This window comes from Silurus meridionalis, chromosome 1 (assembly GCF_014805685.1).
Source record: "Silurus meridionalis isolate SWU-2019-XX chromosome 1, ASM1480568v1, whole genome shotgun sequence".
Lineage (NCBI taxonomy): Eukaryota > Metazoa > Chordata > Actinopteri > Siluriformes > Siluridae > Silurus > Silurus meridionalis.
In genome coordinates this window covers 3,244,204-3,258,509 of record NC_060884.1, presented here as the reverse complement: position 1 = coordinate 3,258,509, position 14,306 = coordinate 3,244,204, and the positions used below count along the sequence as shown (strand labels likewise).

The window sequence follows — 14,306 nt, the reverse complement described above, 5'->3', positions numbered from 1 at the left end:
AATAATCCGATCAGAAAAAATACACTATATGGACACAGGTTTATGGACACCTGACCATAAGATTTGTATGTCCCAGTCCACATTTAGTCCCCATTTGGTGTTCGGAAAATCTCCACTCTTCTGGGCAGATGTTCCACAAGATGTTTGTGGATATTTGTGCACATTCAGCCACAAGAGTGTTGTACATCAATTCAGGTGCTGATGTAGGTGATGTGAGGAGGCCTGGGGTGCAGTCAGTGTTCACATTCACATGTTTGTCGTATGGCTGCAAAATTCGTGTCCCCCCCATATTTTTGTCCATATAGTGTATAATCTGTTTTTTTGTAGTAGATCAATGAGAGATACATCAGCTATAAATAAGTGAATTATGATTTTTATTTTTATTATATAAAGATATAGATATCTGTTTAAATACATTTTTCAACGAAATGCTGCCATCTAGTGGTTTTATTAAACCATTGCCACAAGAGATTCTTCAAATTATAAGAAAAGTCATCAACCTTTTATCAATCAATTCATAAGCATCAAAACGTGATATAAATATGCATCTATTTACAAACCTTTCACACAGAAAGGTTTTTCTGCACATGTGTTTGGCTCCTGCATTTTCTGCTCCTACAGATGTTCTGCAGCACTGTTTATGGAAAAGGGAGAAATTACATGTTTGAAGAACCAAACATTTGTTGTACAAGGAAACCATGTTTGGACGATTCCTCTCAGTGGTGGGACAACCGACCAGCGAAGCACATCATACCTTTTTTCACAAGACCAAAATCTGCACCTTCTCAACCAAACACAGAGGATTCAGAAGACCAAAGTTATGAAGGGTCACGTTAAAGATGTAATGGTGTCCTGTGATTTCTTCTAAATGTTTGTGTAGATCGTTTCATTGTGATTTTTCAGACTGAATAGGGGAGGGGGTTGATGATTAGGGGCCATTATATACTTTTTGAACCTTTAGACCAGTTCAGAGCTTTAAATTAAAGAAATTAGTAATATCATCATGCCATTTTATGACATTTATGAATAATTGCACAAATTAGAAAAGTGCACTGACATCCAGAAAGCATTCTTGCATTGTTATTATTTTGCTTTATGAAATTAAGTCTAAATACAGGCTATAGTTTGGGGTTTGTATTGGAATATTCTGATTGACACAGCAAGAGTCAGTGAAGAGTCTCATCCCTGTTACTGCTCCTGGGTAGGTTCATTAGACGCACCTGCAGTCCAGGTGAGACCCTCCCACATCTTCAGCTCTGCTCCTCGGGTTGCTTCTCATGTGGTTTTTCCCCCTGCATTAGCTTTTTGCTTTCATGGTGTTGAATGCGTATTAGTTACCCGAGGGCTGATGGTTGATGTTCCTGATGGCGCAGGAGTGTGGAGTCCGAGTGCTGTGTCGTTTCAGACCCCTGAACGAGTCAGAAGTCAAGAGAGGAAGCAAATACACCATCAGGTTTCAGAGCAGTGACAAGGTGCTGGTCGGGGTACGTGGGAAAAACTCGTCTTGAGCTGATATTAGATTTTCTGATGTTTTTGGGATTCATAATGTTCTTTCATCTCCTCCATACAAAAAGTACTTTGGGCTGCTAAAAAGTTGTGCACAAAGTCAGTAGTATATTAAAGAGTATTTTAATTCTCACCTCTCCAACTTGTGTGTGTGTGTGTGTGTGTGTGTGTGTGTGTGTGTGTGTGGTTCAGGGCAAGCCTTATGTGTTTGACCGGGTTTTTCCACCCAACACAACGCAAGAGCAGGTTTATGAATCGTGTGCTAAAGACACCATAAAAGGTACTAACACTATCTGAGGAGACACACACACACACACACACACTCACAGATTGTGTTTTTATTTAACTGACCTGGTGGTGTGTGTGTGTGTGTGTGTGTGTGTGTGTGATATTTAGATGTTCTGGGTGGCTACAATGGAACCATATTCACCTACGGTCAAACATCATCAGGGAAAACACACACCATGGAGGTGAGTGTGTTGAGAGCTTGGTGGACGTGTGTGTGTGTGTGTGTGTGTGTGTGTGTGTGTGTGTGTTGATACACAATTGTTTTTACAGGGGACGCTTCATGACCCTCAGATGATGGGGATCATTCCTCGAATCGTTCTTGATATATTCGATCATATTTACTCCATGCAGCAGAACCTTGAGTTCCATATCAAGGTAAATCCTTACTTTTATTTTAATGATAATCCACCCAGTTAAATAAATTCTCCTGACTGATCCCACTCACTCCAGCTGCTCCAACTGACTCTTTCTTTCTTTCTTTTAATTAAATGTGAACAAATTAGGCTTCATACCACATCGAAACATTATCTATATATAAATCTATAACTGGTAAGATTCAAAATGAGTCCCACAAGAACCCAGGCCTGATGCACACCTCTACCTTGATGTGCTTGTGGGTCACACACTCATGTGATTATGTTACAGGTTTCCTTCTTTGAAATCTACCTGGAGAAAATCAGGGATTTGTTAGACGGTAAGAATTTATTACATCCACGTTGAGTAATTTATTATTCCGGGCAATCAGACGTCATCCAATTGGTTCCAGTTTTTTTCTGGTTTATATATAAACTGATGTTTTCAAAAAAAATTGTCCACATTTCTGAGTTTGAAATTGTACACTATGGACAAAAGTTTGTGCACACTTTAGAATATGATTGGTATTTGTTGTTATAATGAGCTTCACTCTTCTGAGATTTGTGCTCGTTCATCTACAAAGGTGTTAAAGTCAGGTACTGATGTAGAGGAGGTGAAGAAGTCGGTGTGAAAAATTCATCCCACATGAGTTCAATAGGGTTGAGAGCTTTATAGCAGGAGATCTTTCACCAAATCCAATCCATGTAAAGCATATTGTCTTTCTGGAACAGGTTTGGGTCTCAAAGTTCACATGAAGGGAAAATTGTAAGAAATGTCTATAGCTAGAAAAATCCGAATAATTTCGTTTTAAATCCGTCTGATTTCATTAATACGTCTAATTTTGAATTACGTTGATTGGGTGTGTGTGTTTGTGTCTGTAGTGTCGAAGACCAACATGGCGGTGCATGAGAACAAAAACCGTGTTCCCTTTGTAAAGGTAACCTCCTGTGTGTCTTCTATACCTGAATACTATAAAGATTTATAATCTGGTGTCATCCAGGAGACGACCGGGCTCCAATTCACGTCTTGGTTTTTGTCCAGGTTTCTTCCTCATGATGTTTCATGTTGAGATTTTCTTCACTGTGACTTGTGTATTAGGGGTCTAAAACCTTCAACAGCAGGGATTCTGGGGAGCGGTTTTGTGAGAAATGTCATTGTTGAAAGTACAACTTATATGAATTAATGCATAAAGATGTGATGTGATTTAGGAACATACACTGATTTAAGTGTGTGTGTGTGTGTGTGTGTGTGTGTGTGTGTGTGTGTGTGTGTGGTGAGTAGGGTTGTACCGAGCGTTTCGTCTCCAGTGCGGAGGAAATGATGGAGGTGATTGATGAAGGAAAAGCGAACAGACATGTAGCAGTAACCAGTGAGTGTATAAACTCCATCTACAGTAACTTCAATTCATCAGTAGACTTGATTCATTAATTTGGGACTTAATCATCTGTCGCGTATTAGATAAAGTTTCATCGAGTTCATCTTCGGAAAAAATACACCTTCACTGGTTCCACACTGTTTTGCAACATTAAATGGTTTCATTGTGTGTGTGTGTGTGTGTGTGTGTGTGTGTGTGTGTGTGTGTGTGTGTGTGTGTGTGTGTGTGTGTGTGAGATATGAACGAGCACAGTTCCCGTAGCCACAGCATCTTCCTTATCAGTATCAAACAGGAGCATCTGGATACATCACATAAACTGACAGGAAAACTCTACCTGGTCGATCTTGCTGGCAGTGAAAAGGTCTGACATTTTTGTTTTATATAAACAGGAAGTAAAATATTTCATTATAATAAAAAATCCTTCTTGGCACTAATATTTATTTATTTACTTCTATATATTTTTCGTTGGGAGTGACGACGATAGACAGGATTAGAAATGAATTTATTAGAGGGACAGTGCATGTAGGATGTTTTGGTGACAAGGTGAGGGAGGCGAGAGGAGGGACATGGGGTATATCAGTAGAAGAATGCTGAGGATGGAGCCACCAGGAAGGAGGGAGAGAGGAAGACCAAGGAGGTTTATGGATGTGGTGAGGGAAGACATGCAGGTAGTTGGTGTGAAAGAGGCAGATGTAGAGGACAGAGGGGTGTGGAGACGGATGATCTGCTGTGGCGCCCCCTAATGGGAGCAACCAGAAGAAGAATTTTTAGGGTGCGAAGTACACAAACCATGTACTTGAGTTAAAGTAGGGATATTAGTAGTTGAAGTTTTCATCCACTCATAATTAAAAAGAAACAGCGTGTTTTGTTTTTTAAAATGTAGTGAAGTTGGAATGGAAATACTTCAGTAAAATACAGATGCAGAAAAAGCTACTTAGTAACTAATTACATTTCCTACATTACTGTCCACCATGGGAATTTTATATTACAGATGGGAATTTAGTGTCTTTGTGCACCAAATAAGGCTGGTGAAATGAAGTGAGCTGAACAGCCTGGTGAATTGGTTTCACGTTGCCATTTCTGCTGTTATCCTGCAGGTCAGTAAAACAGGAGCCGCAGGCGCCGTGCTGGATGAAGCAAAAATGATCAACAAGTCTCTATCAGCTCTCGGCAATGTGATCTCTGCACTGGCAGAGGGGACTGTAAGATATTTACACACTCTTAAGTTTATGGGTTTAGCAGATCAGTTCATCATCATCATCAAGGTTGCCAGATCTGCCTGATATCCTTCTCTCCTAAAATCCTAAAACAAATTCCAAAGCGATGAACATTTTAAATTAAAGGGGGAAAAACATGAGTGCTGTATTAATGTATCAGAAACACAAGTTGGACTTTCAGCTGTTTTCTTTTTTTTTTTTCTTTTCACAAGGAAACAATTGTTCTTGTATATCCAAACCTCATAATCTGCAGACAAAAAAAAAAAATCATTCAGTCGTATTTTACAAAAGAAAAGACTGTGTGTGTGTGTGTTGCAGAAAACCCATGTGCCATACCGTGACAGTAAGATGACTCGGATCCTTCAGGATTCTCTGGGTGGAAACTGCAGAACTACCATCATCATCTGCTGCTCTCCGTCTGTCTTTAACGAGGCCGAGACGAGATCCACGCTCCTCTTTGGACAAAGGTGAAGCGAAGGATCCAAAAAAAACCTGTCAGATGTATATATGTGTATGTATGTATATATATGTGTGTGTGTGTGTTTTCTTTTCTATTCAATCAGTTTCAAGCTTAGAAGAAGAAGGAAATATACTCCCAGATTTTATTTTTTCTATATGCTTTTGATTTTACAGCAATTATATTCTGCATAAATGTTCCCTACCCCTGTAATTATTTATTTAACAGCAAATACCCATCATCAGAATCCTCTTTTTTGCCAAGTATCATGAGTTGCATGTACAAGGAATATCAGGGTGTGCTGGGGCTATACAAGTATGAACAATTATTTTTAAAAAAGTATAGTAACATAAAATAATAATAATAATAATAATATGATAGACATTTAACTATAGTTTGTGCAGGGGATGTAATGTGAGGTAGCGACATTTTTTTTTTTCCCCCAAGTCCAAGGTGCTGGATGGCAATATAGTGGTCCTTGTTGATTGTGTTAATGAAACACACATTAAATAAAGAGTGTAAAGTTTACATTAGTGTTAATGGAAGCAGGTCAGAGATGATGGTGGGTCCTTGGTTTTGTTGTTGAGGTCTGTTGCAGATATGAAGAAGCTGTTTTGTGGCTTGAGGTTTTGATCCTGATGGGCCGTAGCCTCCTGCCAGAGGGGCGTGGCACATTGTGGAAGTCTCATACAATGGAAAGTGTGTGTGTGTGTGTGTTTTCCTCGACAGAGCAAAGCGCATCCGAAACAAGGTGTGTGTGAACTTGGAGTTGACTGCAGAGGAGTGGAAGAAGAAATATGACAAAGAGAAACAGAAAGGAATCAATATGAAAGAGCTCGTAGAGAAACTACAGACCGAGCTCAGTCAGTGGACAAGTGGTGAGAGACACAATTCACAATCTATTAAGAATCATTTACATCCCAGATTGTGTCTCTTTTCTACTTGTATTGTCCTCCTTTGTTGTCTGTGTAGTGTCCAAATTGTAGACCGTACATCTTGAATTTCTCACGGCATTCCATCAGATCGAGCACTGTATTAGCAGTAGATCTATGGAAGGGACTTGAGTGTGTGTGTGTGTGTGTGTGTGTGTGTGTGTGTGTGTGTGGTGTATCTGCTGTACTGTATCTCAGGTGTGTGTGTTCCTGTGATTGAGCCGTCAATTGATGAACAGGAAGTGCTTACTGACCCCATGCCGGTCATCAGTGACTGCTTTGCTTCTGAAACGCCGGCACTCGAGAACGGTCAGTGCGAGGAGAGCATCAACGACCTGTACAAACTACTGGATGATAAGGTGTGTGTAAGTCGCAGTGTAAACCTTTACATTTACAGTATGTAGCTGATGCCATTATCCAGAGTGATGTACAGAAAAGCTTTGAAGTCTACATCAATTATTAAATAGATTTGGGTTTTTTTGGATCTGACAGCAGAGAGTTGCAGTAGTCCAGTTTTGAAATGTAGAAAATGACAAACGTGTGAGGGGAAAGCACAGGTGATTGTTCATAGTTATCCCAAGGTTGCAAGCAGTGGTTGAAGGGGAGAGCTACAGTGGGGTATAATACTGCTGTGAAGATTTAGACCTGCTGATCGTTTGAGCGATTAAATGACTAATGGTTATGTCTCTCTGTAGGATGAAGAGATTAATGTACAGACGCAGCTGGTGGAGAAACTGAGGCTACAGATGGAAGTGCAGGAAGAGGTCAGAGACCATCAACCTGCACTATGTCTTTACAATGCAAATCTGTTATAGCGTACATTGGGGGTTGTGAAACTTGGCTGTCTGAGAGCTTGAACCCTACAGAGATGTATATACACAACTGTTGTTAGCTATCCATCGAGATGCGAAGTTACATCGGCCTCATTTATGGAGCTCAGACCCCTAGTTTGTATGTATAATGACCAGCGAGTGTAACAGTGCACTGTTTCTAAAATCTGAGTGTAAAGTGTTTGGTCTGCCGCGTGTAGTTTTTGGCGTCGTCGCAGAGGGACTGCGTTCGCATTCAGGAGGAGCTGAGTTCTCTGCAGAGAGACGGTGTGGAGATGACGACAGACGTGGGGGAGGTTCTGTCTGCGCTGGAGGAACTCGCTCTTAACTATGACAAGAAGAGTGAAGCTGCCTCCAAGTCAACACACACCAACCACGTACTCGGGGAGCAGCTCGCCATGAAGAACGTGAGTAGATTCAGGGAGGATTATCCAGACTGGTGCACTCGCACTTACGTGAAGGTTTGTCTGTGGGTTAGGAGATGATCGAAGCTGCTCAGATTGAGATAGAAGAGCTACAGGAGTTTAACGCTGTTCAGAAGAGGATGACCATGGACATTCTTCGTGTGCTCCTGAGAGATCTGAGCGACATGGGAACTGACATCTGTGTTCGTGAAATCCTGACGGTACACACACACTTTCAGGCATATGCACAAGAACGTTTTGTTGAGTCCTGATCTGATCTCTCAAACGTGGTCTATCTTGTAGGTGTGTGAAGTTGGCGTTTCTTTAGATGATGAGTTCTCAGTGGTTCATCTTTTCCTGACCGAACTCAAGTCTAAAATGAAGGTTATCGTCAATCACACCAAACAGTTAGAGTCCACCCATGAGCACGGTTTATTTAAAATCCTCACCGGCGAGAGAGAGCTGGCATCCAGTCACTTACTCATCTCTCAGGTGATGTGCCAGATGTTTCAATATCAAGCTTTGAATTCCGCTGACATTTCTCTCTTCTTGGTTTGATTTCCTTACTGCTTATGAAATTGAGATTAGATACGATCTAAATGAAAGCAATTTACTTAAAAGCTATAGAAATGAATTTATATACAGAAGCTGCCTTTACTGTTCAGACTAAGACATTTCAACCTTGAAAATCATCAAAAACGTTTCATATGAGACATTTAACTGTCTTTTGATTCATGCACTGACTGACATGGGGACCCTAAACCCTTCTAACTGCTCATTCACAACAATGGATGTCCTGTACTAAAGGGCTTCCTTCAATAGAAGAGAGAGATTTGTGCACTCTAATATACTTTTATTAACATCTTTTATTAGATTTTTCTAATAGTTTAAAATTGTTTAAAAATAGTTTAAAATTGTCCTATTCTTAACCATCACCATATAACACAAAATTTTTCTGTCGCCATGACAACAGTACCAGGTGAAGATCAAGTCTTTGACCGAAAGTTTGCAAAACGCTGAGGAGATGAGGAGAGCCCTGGAGATCACTCGGCGCTCACTTGCCGAAGATTTAACCAAAATTCACACACATGGTAACTGAACAAGGAGCTGTTTATGGTGTAATTAAATGGACATGGTTTCCTTTAATGCTTTCCTCAAAATACTAATTTTTTTTAGTATTCTATTTTTATTAGCCAAATTAATGAAGTTTGAATTATTACTAAAAAAACCATAAAGTCCTCTGTCCTGAAGACTTTTTTGAATATTTAGATTTCTGCGGTTGTCCTGTTACAGGATAAATATATGTATTAGCTGCTCTATGTACTATACATGGAAATAGATGCAAGTCAGACAGTCTTACAATAAAGTGTTTTTCTTTTTGCAGAAAGCAACCTGGATTTGTGTGAACTTCAGAAGCAGGAAGAGCTTCTAAAGAAAAAACAATCACAGCAGATACAGGTATCATATACATGTTTGCACAAAGACACCGGAAACATTCGATTCTTCCGATTTTATTTGCATCACGGTTTTTGCATTGACATTGTCCTTAAGCAGCTTTACAGAATAACATTCATGTCAGTTTATCCTGGAATTTCTCAAATATAGACGTTTTTCAGTCGAATGCCAAACTCGTTTTTCATGGAATGATTGTGATGTAAAATTTAATTTTTGCATAATGCATTCGTTTTTTTTGCTCGTCTCCACCTACAGTGCATAAAACCAGTTTTTTACAGTGCATATAGTTTGTAGCTGAGCAGCCGAATGACCCGTACAATCATTCAGGCTTCCAGTTACTATTTTGTTTATTTCTAACTCAAAGTTCTAAACACACTCATGTACTTCTTGAGAATCTTGACAAATTGCTTGAAATTACTTATGCTTGATGGAATAACAATGTTCACTTGAAGTTTAAAAACTCGAGTGTGTGTTTTTGTAGGGTGTTGGAATTGAGGGTCACAAAGAGACAAAGATGTTGATTGAACTGCGTGAGGATTTCAACAACAAGCAGATGATGTTGGATGAACTGAAGGAGTAAAAGAGCGCACACACACACACACACACGCACACACACACACATGCACACACTCATGCCTTTTTGAGAAAGAAAGAAAAAAATCTTATTAAATATCTTCTCAGGATTAATGAGAATTTGGTGCTGGAGAAGAAAAGACTGCAGTGTGAATATGAAACCCTGAGGAGACAAGAGCAGGAGAAAGAAATCGAGCTACAGAAACTGATGTATGGCTCGTTGTATAAAATGTTACACTTATACAGACATGCACTTTAAAATAAAATCAACAAAACAATGTCTTGTACACAGCATGTATAATGAGAACATGAAGCACCATGGGGGTGAGCTGAGAGACTTCGAAGAGACACTGGTAAGGTTTAAATAGAGTGTGTGTGTGTGTGTACAGTCTCAGCAGCAGTACAGTTTACTGTCCTCTAAAAAATAACCCAGCATGCAGCCATTATTGTCTAAAAAACTGCCAACCAAAGTGACATGTTCAACATGGCACCTCCTGGTAAAGCCTCTCTAAAGATTGGAGAATTAGAATTGTTGCTCTCCACAAAGGTGCAGAGGCTATAAGCAGATCTGTAACACCCTGAAACTGAGTTACAGTACAGTGGTCAGGGTCATACAGCGGTTTTCCAAGACGGGTTCCACTGGGAACAGACCTCACAATGGTCCACCAAAGAATGAGACCTCGTGCGTCAAGTGCAGAAACTGCTTTATAAAACGGATGCACGAGTGCTGCAGCATTGCTTCAGAGGTTGCAGAAGCAGAATGTTCGCTCGTCCGTGCTCAGTACGTCCCACACTGCAAATCGGTTTGCATCTCCGTCATCCCAGAAGGAGCTTCTAATAAAGCTGCTCTCAAAACGTGCAAACAGTTCACTGAGACCAAACTGTCCAAGAGCATGAATTACTGAAACCATGCCCTGGTGAGGAGAACCAAGAAAATTGTCTTGTCTACAGTAAACCATGGTGGTGGTAGCATCAGGGTCCTGGGCTGCATGAGTGCTGCTGGTACTGGGGAGCTGTGGTTCATTGAGAGAAACATGGATCCCAACATGTACTGTGACATTCTGAAGCAGAATATGATGCCCTCCCTTCAGAAACTTGGCCGAACAGCAGTTTTCCAACATAATAATGACACAAAAGTATGTTTTTAGACCTGAACCCTATTGAGCACCTATGGGGATCCTTAAGCAGAAGGTGGAAAAGCACTGTGTCAAACATCCAGCAGCTCCATGATGTCTTAATGGAGGAGTGGAAGAGGATCCCAGCAAGAACCTGTGCAGCTCTGGTAAATTCCACACCCAGGAGGATTAAATCAGTACTAACTAACAATGATTTTCACACAAAATATTTACTCAGTTTTGAATTTGGCAACAAACGTAAGAAAACCTTGTTATTTTTAGAGGACAGTAAATCAGTACTGCTATAAAAGCTGCACATTGACTAAAATATATCCAAGTTTAATTTCTATAATATTGTTCCTTGAGAACATATGATGAAATGGTTGCTGAAATGTGAGGGGTGTACTTACTTTTGTGAGACTCTGTATATATCAAATGTTTAATAAATCGTAATGTTCGTGTGTTGTTTCAGGCCGGACAACTTCAGTCTTTACATCATTTGCGGAAAATGTTTGTGCAGAATCTGACCATGAAAATGGTATTTTTATGATTATTATCTTCTTGTGTAAAATCCTAGTCACTTGTTTGAACTGTATTTCACTACATTAGACTTTTAGTGTAAAATTATATAAACAATATAGTAAGTGGGGGGGAAAACCATTTTATTCATCCGGTTGTTTGCTTAGTAAGAAAACTTACTGTTTTTACTACAATAGCTGGTAATATTCTCACACCACGGCGATGGCCTTCTGATAGCACTTTCCTAGCATGTAACTTGGGCGTATCTAACGTAATATTGTTGGTGCTGGTGATTGGCAGAGCTGTGAGCTGTACTGCGAGGATGGAGGAAGCCATGCGTTACATAAACATAAGAGTTCTTTCCTGAAGAACAATCTCGAACAGCTCACCAAAGTCCATAAGCAGGTAAACACACTTACACACAAGTCTTAATATGCAGCCACTTGAGCTTATAGTCTTTTGCCCAGTTGTTTATTTTTTAGTTGCTGCCGTGTTTTCTTACAATTGAATTTTGTATCTGTACATTGGTTTTCATGAGACCTTTTTTCATGGATAAAGATCAAATCAAACTCATACAGTCTTTGTTCAGATAATCGTGTGTGTGCACAAACATAAATATACAGTAATAGTTAATGAAAAGTATATAATGCTAAAACCAAGGAAACTATTTTGAGGAATCTCCCAGCAAGGAATCTTGCAAAATATATACTATATAATGTATTTGTACAAAATTCTTTTGGCTTCTAACAACATTCTGGAAAAGAATGACCCCATGACAAGTAAAACTAACTTGCATATTTTTTTTTAAATAATTTATTTTTTGTATTCCTTTTAAATATTACCATCAAGTTTTATTTTTTTGCCAAAATGATAAAATCATTAAAATCATGCCGGTAAAACAAGAATATTTCAAACTTATAATTAGTAATGAAGTGCAAGTTTTTCTAGAATTTATTACATTTAAGATGTTACTTTCTTCTTTAACATTTTTTTTTATTATTATTTTTATGAAATTTCCCAGTCATAGGGGTTATGTTGATATGTCCACCAGTGGTATAGTAACACATCACATTTATACAAATGACCAAAGTCCTGCTCCATCTCCTGGCAGCTGCTACGGGAGAACGCAGATCTGCGCTGTGAGCTGCCCAAACTGGAGAGGCGTTTTCGTGCGATGATGGAGAGGGTGAAGGCTCTCGAATGCGCTCTCAGAGAGACCAAACGGAGCGCATCACAAGAGCGCAGACTCTACCAGCAGGCGGTGGAACGCATCAAAGATACAATACGAGCTAAGAACATGGTCTGTTGCGGACACTCGACTCTCATTGGTGAGTCACGTTTAGATCCCCATCTGCTGTTATATAAACCTCCACTATTCTTGGAGGATGTTCAACTAGATTTTGGAGTGCACTTGTGGAGATTTGTGCTCATTCAGCCACCAGGGTGTTAAAGTCAGGTGCTGATGTGAGGAGGCCTCGGGTGACGTCATAGTTCCAAATCATCCCAAAGGTTTTCAGTAGGACAAAGTTAAAGCTCTATAGCAGGAGATCTTTAAATCCAAACCATGGTCACATATGGAGCTGGATTTGTGCACAGGGATATTGTCATACTGAAATAGGTTAGGGTCTCCTAGATGAATTGAATTTATTCCAACGACATTGCATGCCTTAAATTTAGTTTGGAGAAGAACCACATATAGCTGGAAAAGTGGTGCCACAGTACGTTGGTCCATACAGTATATTTAACATAAAATCAGTGGTTTAAACATTAGCACATTTTTACAATGATTGTCACTGCTAATTCTTTCTAAAGGTGGCAATAATTCCCATTAAAATCTATATTCTGCCAAATACTTGAATACATTTATAAAATATAAACATTTGTGGTTTTGTTGTTGATTTTCATGTCTAAAATGTAAAGCTGCTTCCAAGTTTGTTTTTTCAACTTTTGAGCCTTGCTATATTCTCAATGTACTCCATCAATGATTTGTGTTTGTTGCAGAAAAGCCTATTCGATCTGACCACCATCACACCTTCTCTGTAACCACTGCAAGTGGAGGACCAACAATCTATATCCATCACCATGTGTAATTTTTCTTTGCCACTGTGTGTGTTTACGTGTGTCTGTGTGCGTCCAAATGACTGAACTCACCGAGGGTTTGTGGAACATTTCTATAGAGACTTCTTCCTCTGGTTTCACTCGTTTCTTCACAGCATTGTATCTATAATATTGTGCAGTAAAAAAAATAAAATATATTTTTTTCGGAAGCGTGTTCTCTTATTGCTTTTTAATGATTTGACTACCAAAGCAATGGAAGTATAAAACTTTCTCTGTGGAAATAAATCCTCCCATAACACATTATCCCTTGGTGCTTGTGAAGTTCTACTGGTTCATAATAGTTGTATTTTGGCTCATCAGAATGATGAAATACTGTAAGCTAAAAACTAAGGTAGTAGTGCAGGCTGGCTGTGATGTGATTGCGTTTGTGTATGATGGTGCTTTTGTGTTACATTGTGCACTTCACAGGCTGATTTTGTTTTTGTATTTATTTTCCCCGGCAAACGGCCTTAATGATGCTTCACCCCACTGACGGTTATGAATGTGACTGTGAGCCCTGGATCCTCTCCATCAACATCAGTAGCTCTTCACACACTAAACAATACTCCTCTAAAGTGCTATTGCGCAAATTCTGATAACGTTGTGCAAATGTTTTTGATGAGTCTTGACAACTCCATTTAGATTTAGATCTGGATGCTGCTGCAGAGTTAGAAGTTTTGTGGAAACTAATGAATGCGTGACTAAGCCAGCTTTCCAAACTCTGCAAGATAAAATGCAAACAGCCAAAACACAATGTCCTGTGTTCTATCCTGTGCCTGTTTACATGGAGCCTAACAGTTTTCAGACTTAACTAAGATTTCTTATTTCTGTCAGATTTGAAAGGTGTCCTGATTGTTTGTTTATTATGTATGTAGTTGCTCAACCATGAACTCAGGCACTGTAACAGTTTCCTCTCAGGACATATGCTAGTTTGGGGAAGTGGCATAAGTAATTTAATGTACACATGCTACATTAGCACAATGTCTGGAAAAAGTGGGGAGGGATAGCTCAATTGTTAAGGTGCTGGGCTATTTATCGGAAGGTTGGCGGATGAAACCCCGGTATCGCCAAACTGCCACTCTTAGGTCCCTGAGCAAGGCACTTAACTCTCTGTGCTCCACTGGCACCGTATCATGGCTGACCCTGCGCTCTAATCCCAGTTTCCGTGCAAGCTGGGATATGTG

The 14,306-nt window shown here is 39.6% G+C and overlaps 1 protein-coding gene across 4 annotated transcripts; it reads left to right on the top strand.

The window, feature by feature from the left end:
- Positions 1-1,237: 1,237 nt before the first annotated feature.
- LOC124392602 (kinesin heavy chain-like) lies at positions 1,238-13,292 on the top strand. Of its 4 annotated transcripts, none has more exons than XM_046859758.1 (25): positions 1,238-1,472; positions 1,699-1,786; positions 1,903-1,976; positions 2,065-2,169; positions 2,440-2,488; positions 3,030-3,085; positions 3,430-3,517; positions 3,760-3,884; positions 4,621-4,725; positions 5,059-5,207; positions 5,927-6,075; positions 6,328-6,488; positions 6,825-6,893; positions 7,160-7,366; positions 7,438-7,584; positions 7,667-7,855; positions 8,337-8,454; positions 8,748-8,821; positions 9,300-9,394; positions 9,500-9,601; positions 9,684-9,744; positions 10,979-11,044; positions 11,326-11,430; positions 12,137-12,353; positions 13,027-13,292. In XM_046859758.1, the coding sequence occupies exons 1-25, from the start codon at positions 1,356-1,358 to the stop codon at positions 13,113-13,115; spliced, it is 2,805 nt and encodes a 934-aa protein (XP_046715714.1). In that variant the 5' UTR covers positions 1,238-1,355; the 3' UTR covers positions 13,116-13,292. The 4 variants fall into 4 exon arrangements, with proteins under 4 accessions (XP_046715714.1, XP_046715709.1, XP_046715720.1 ...); XM_046859753.1 differs by having other exon boundaries at positions 1,238-1,484; XM_046859764.1 differs by lacking the exon at positions 2,065-2,169 and having other exon boundaries at positions 1,238-1,484.
- The last annotated feature ends 1,014 nt before the right edge of the window (positions 13,293-14,306 follow it).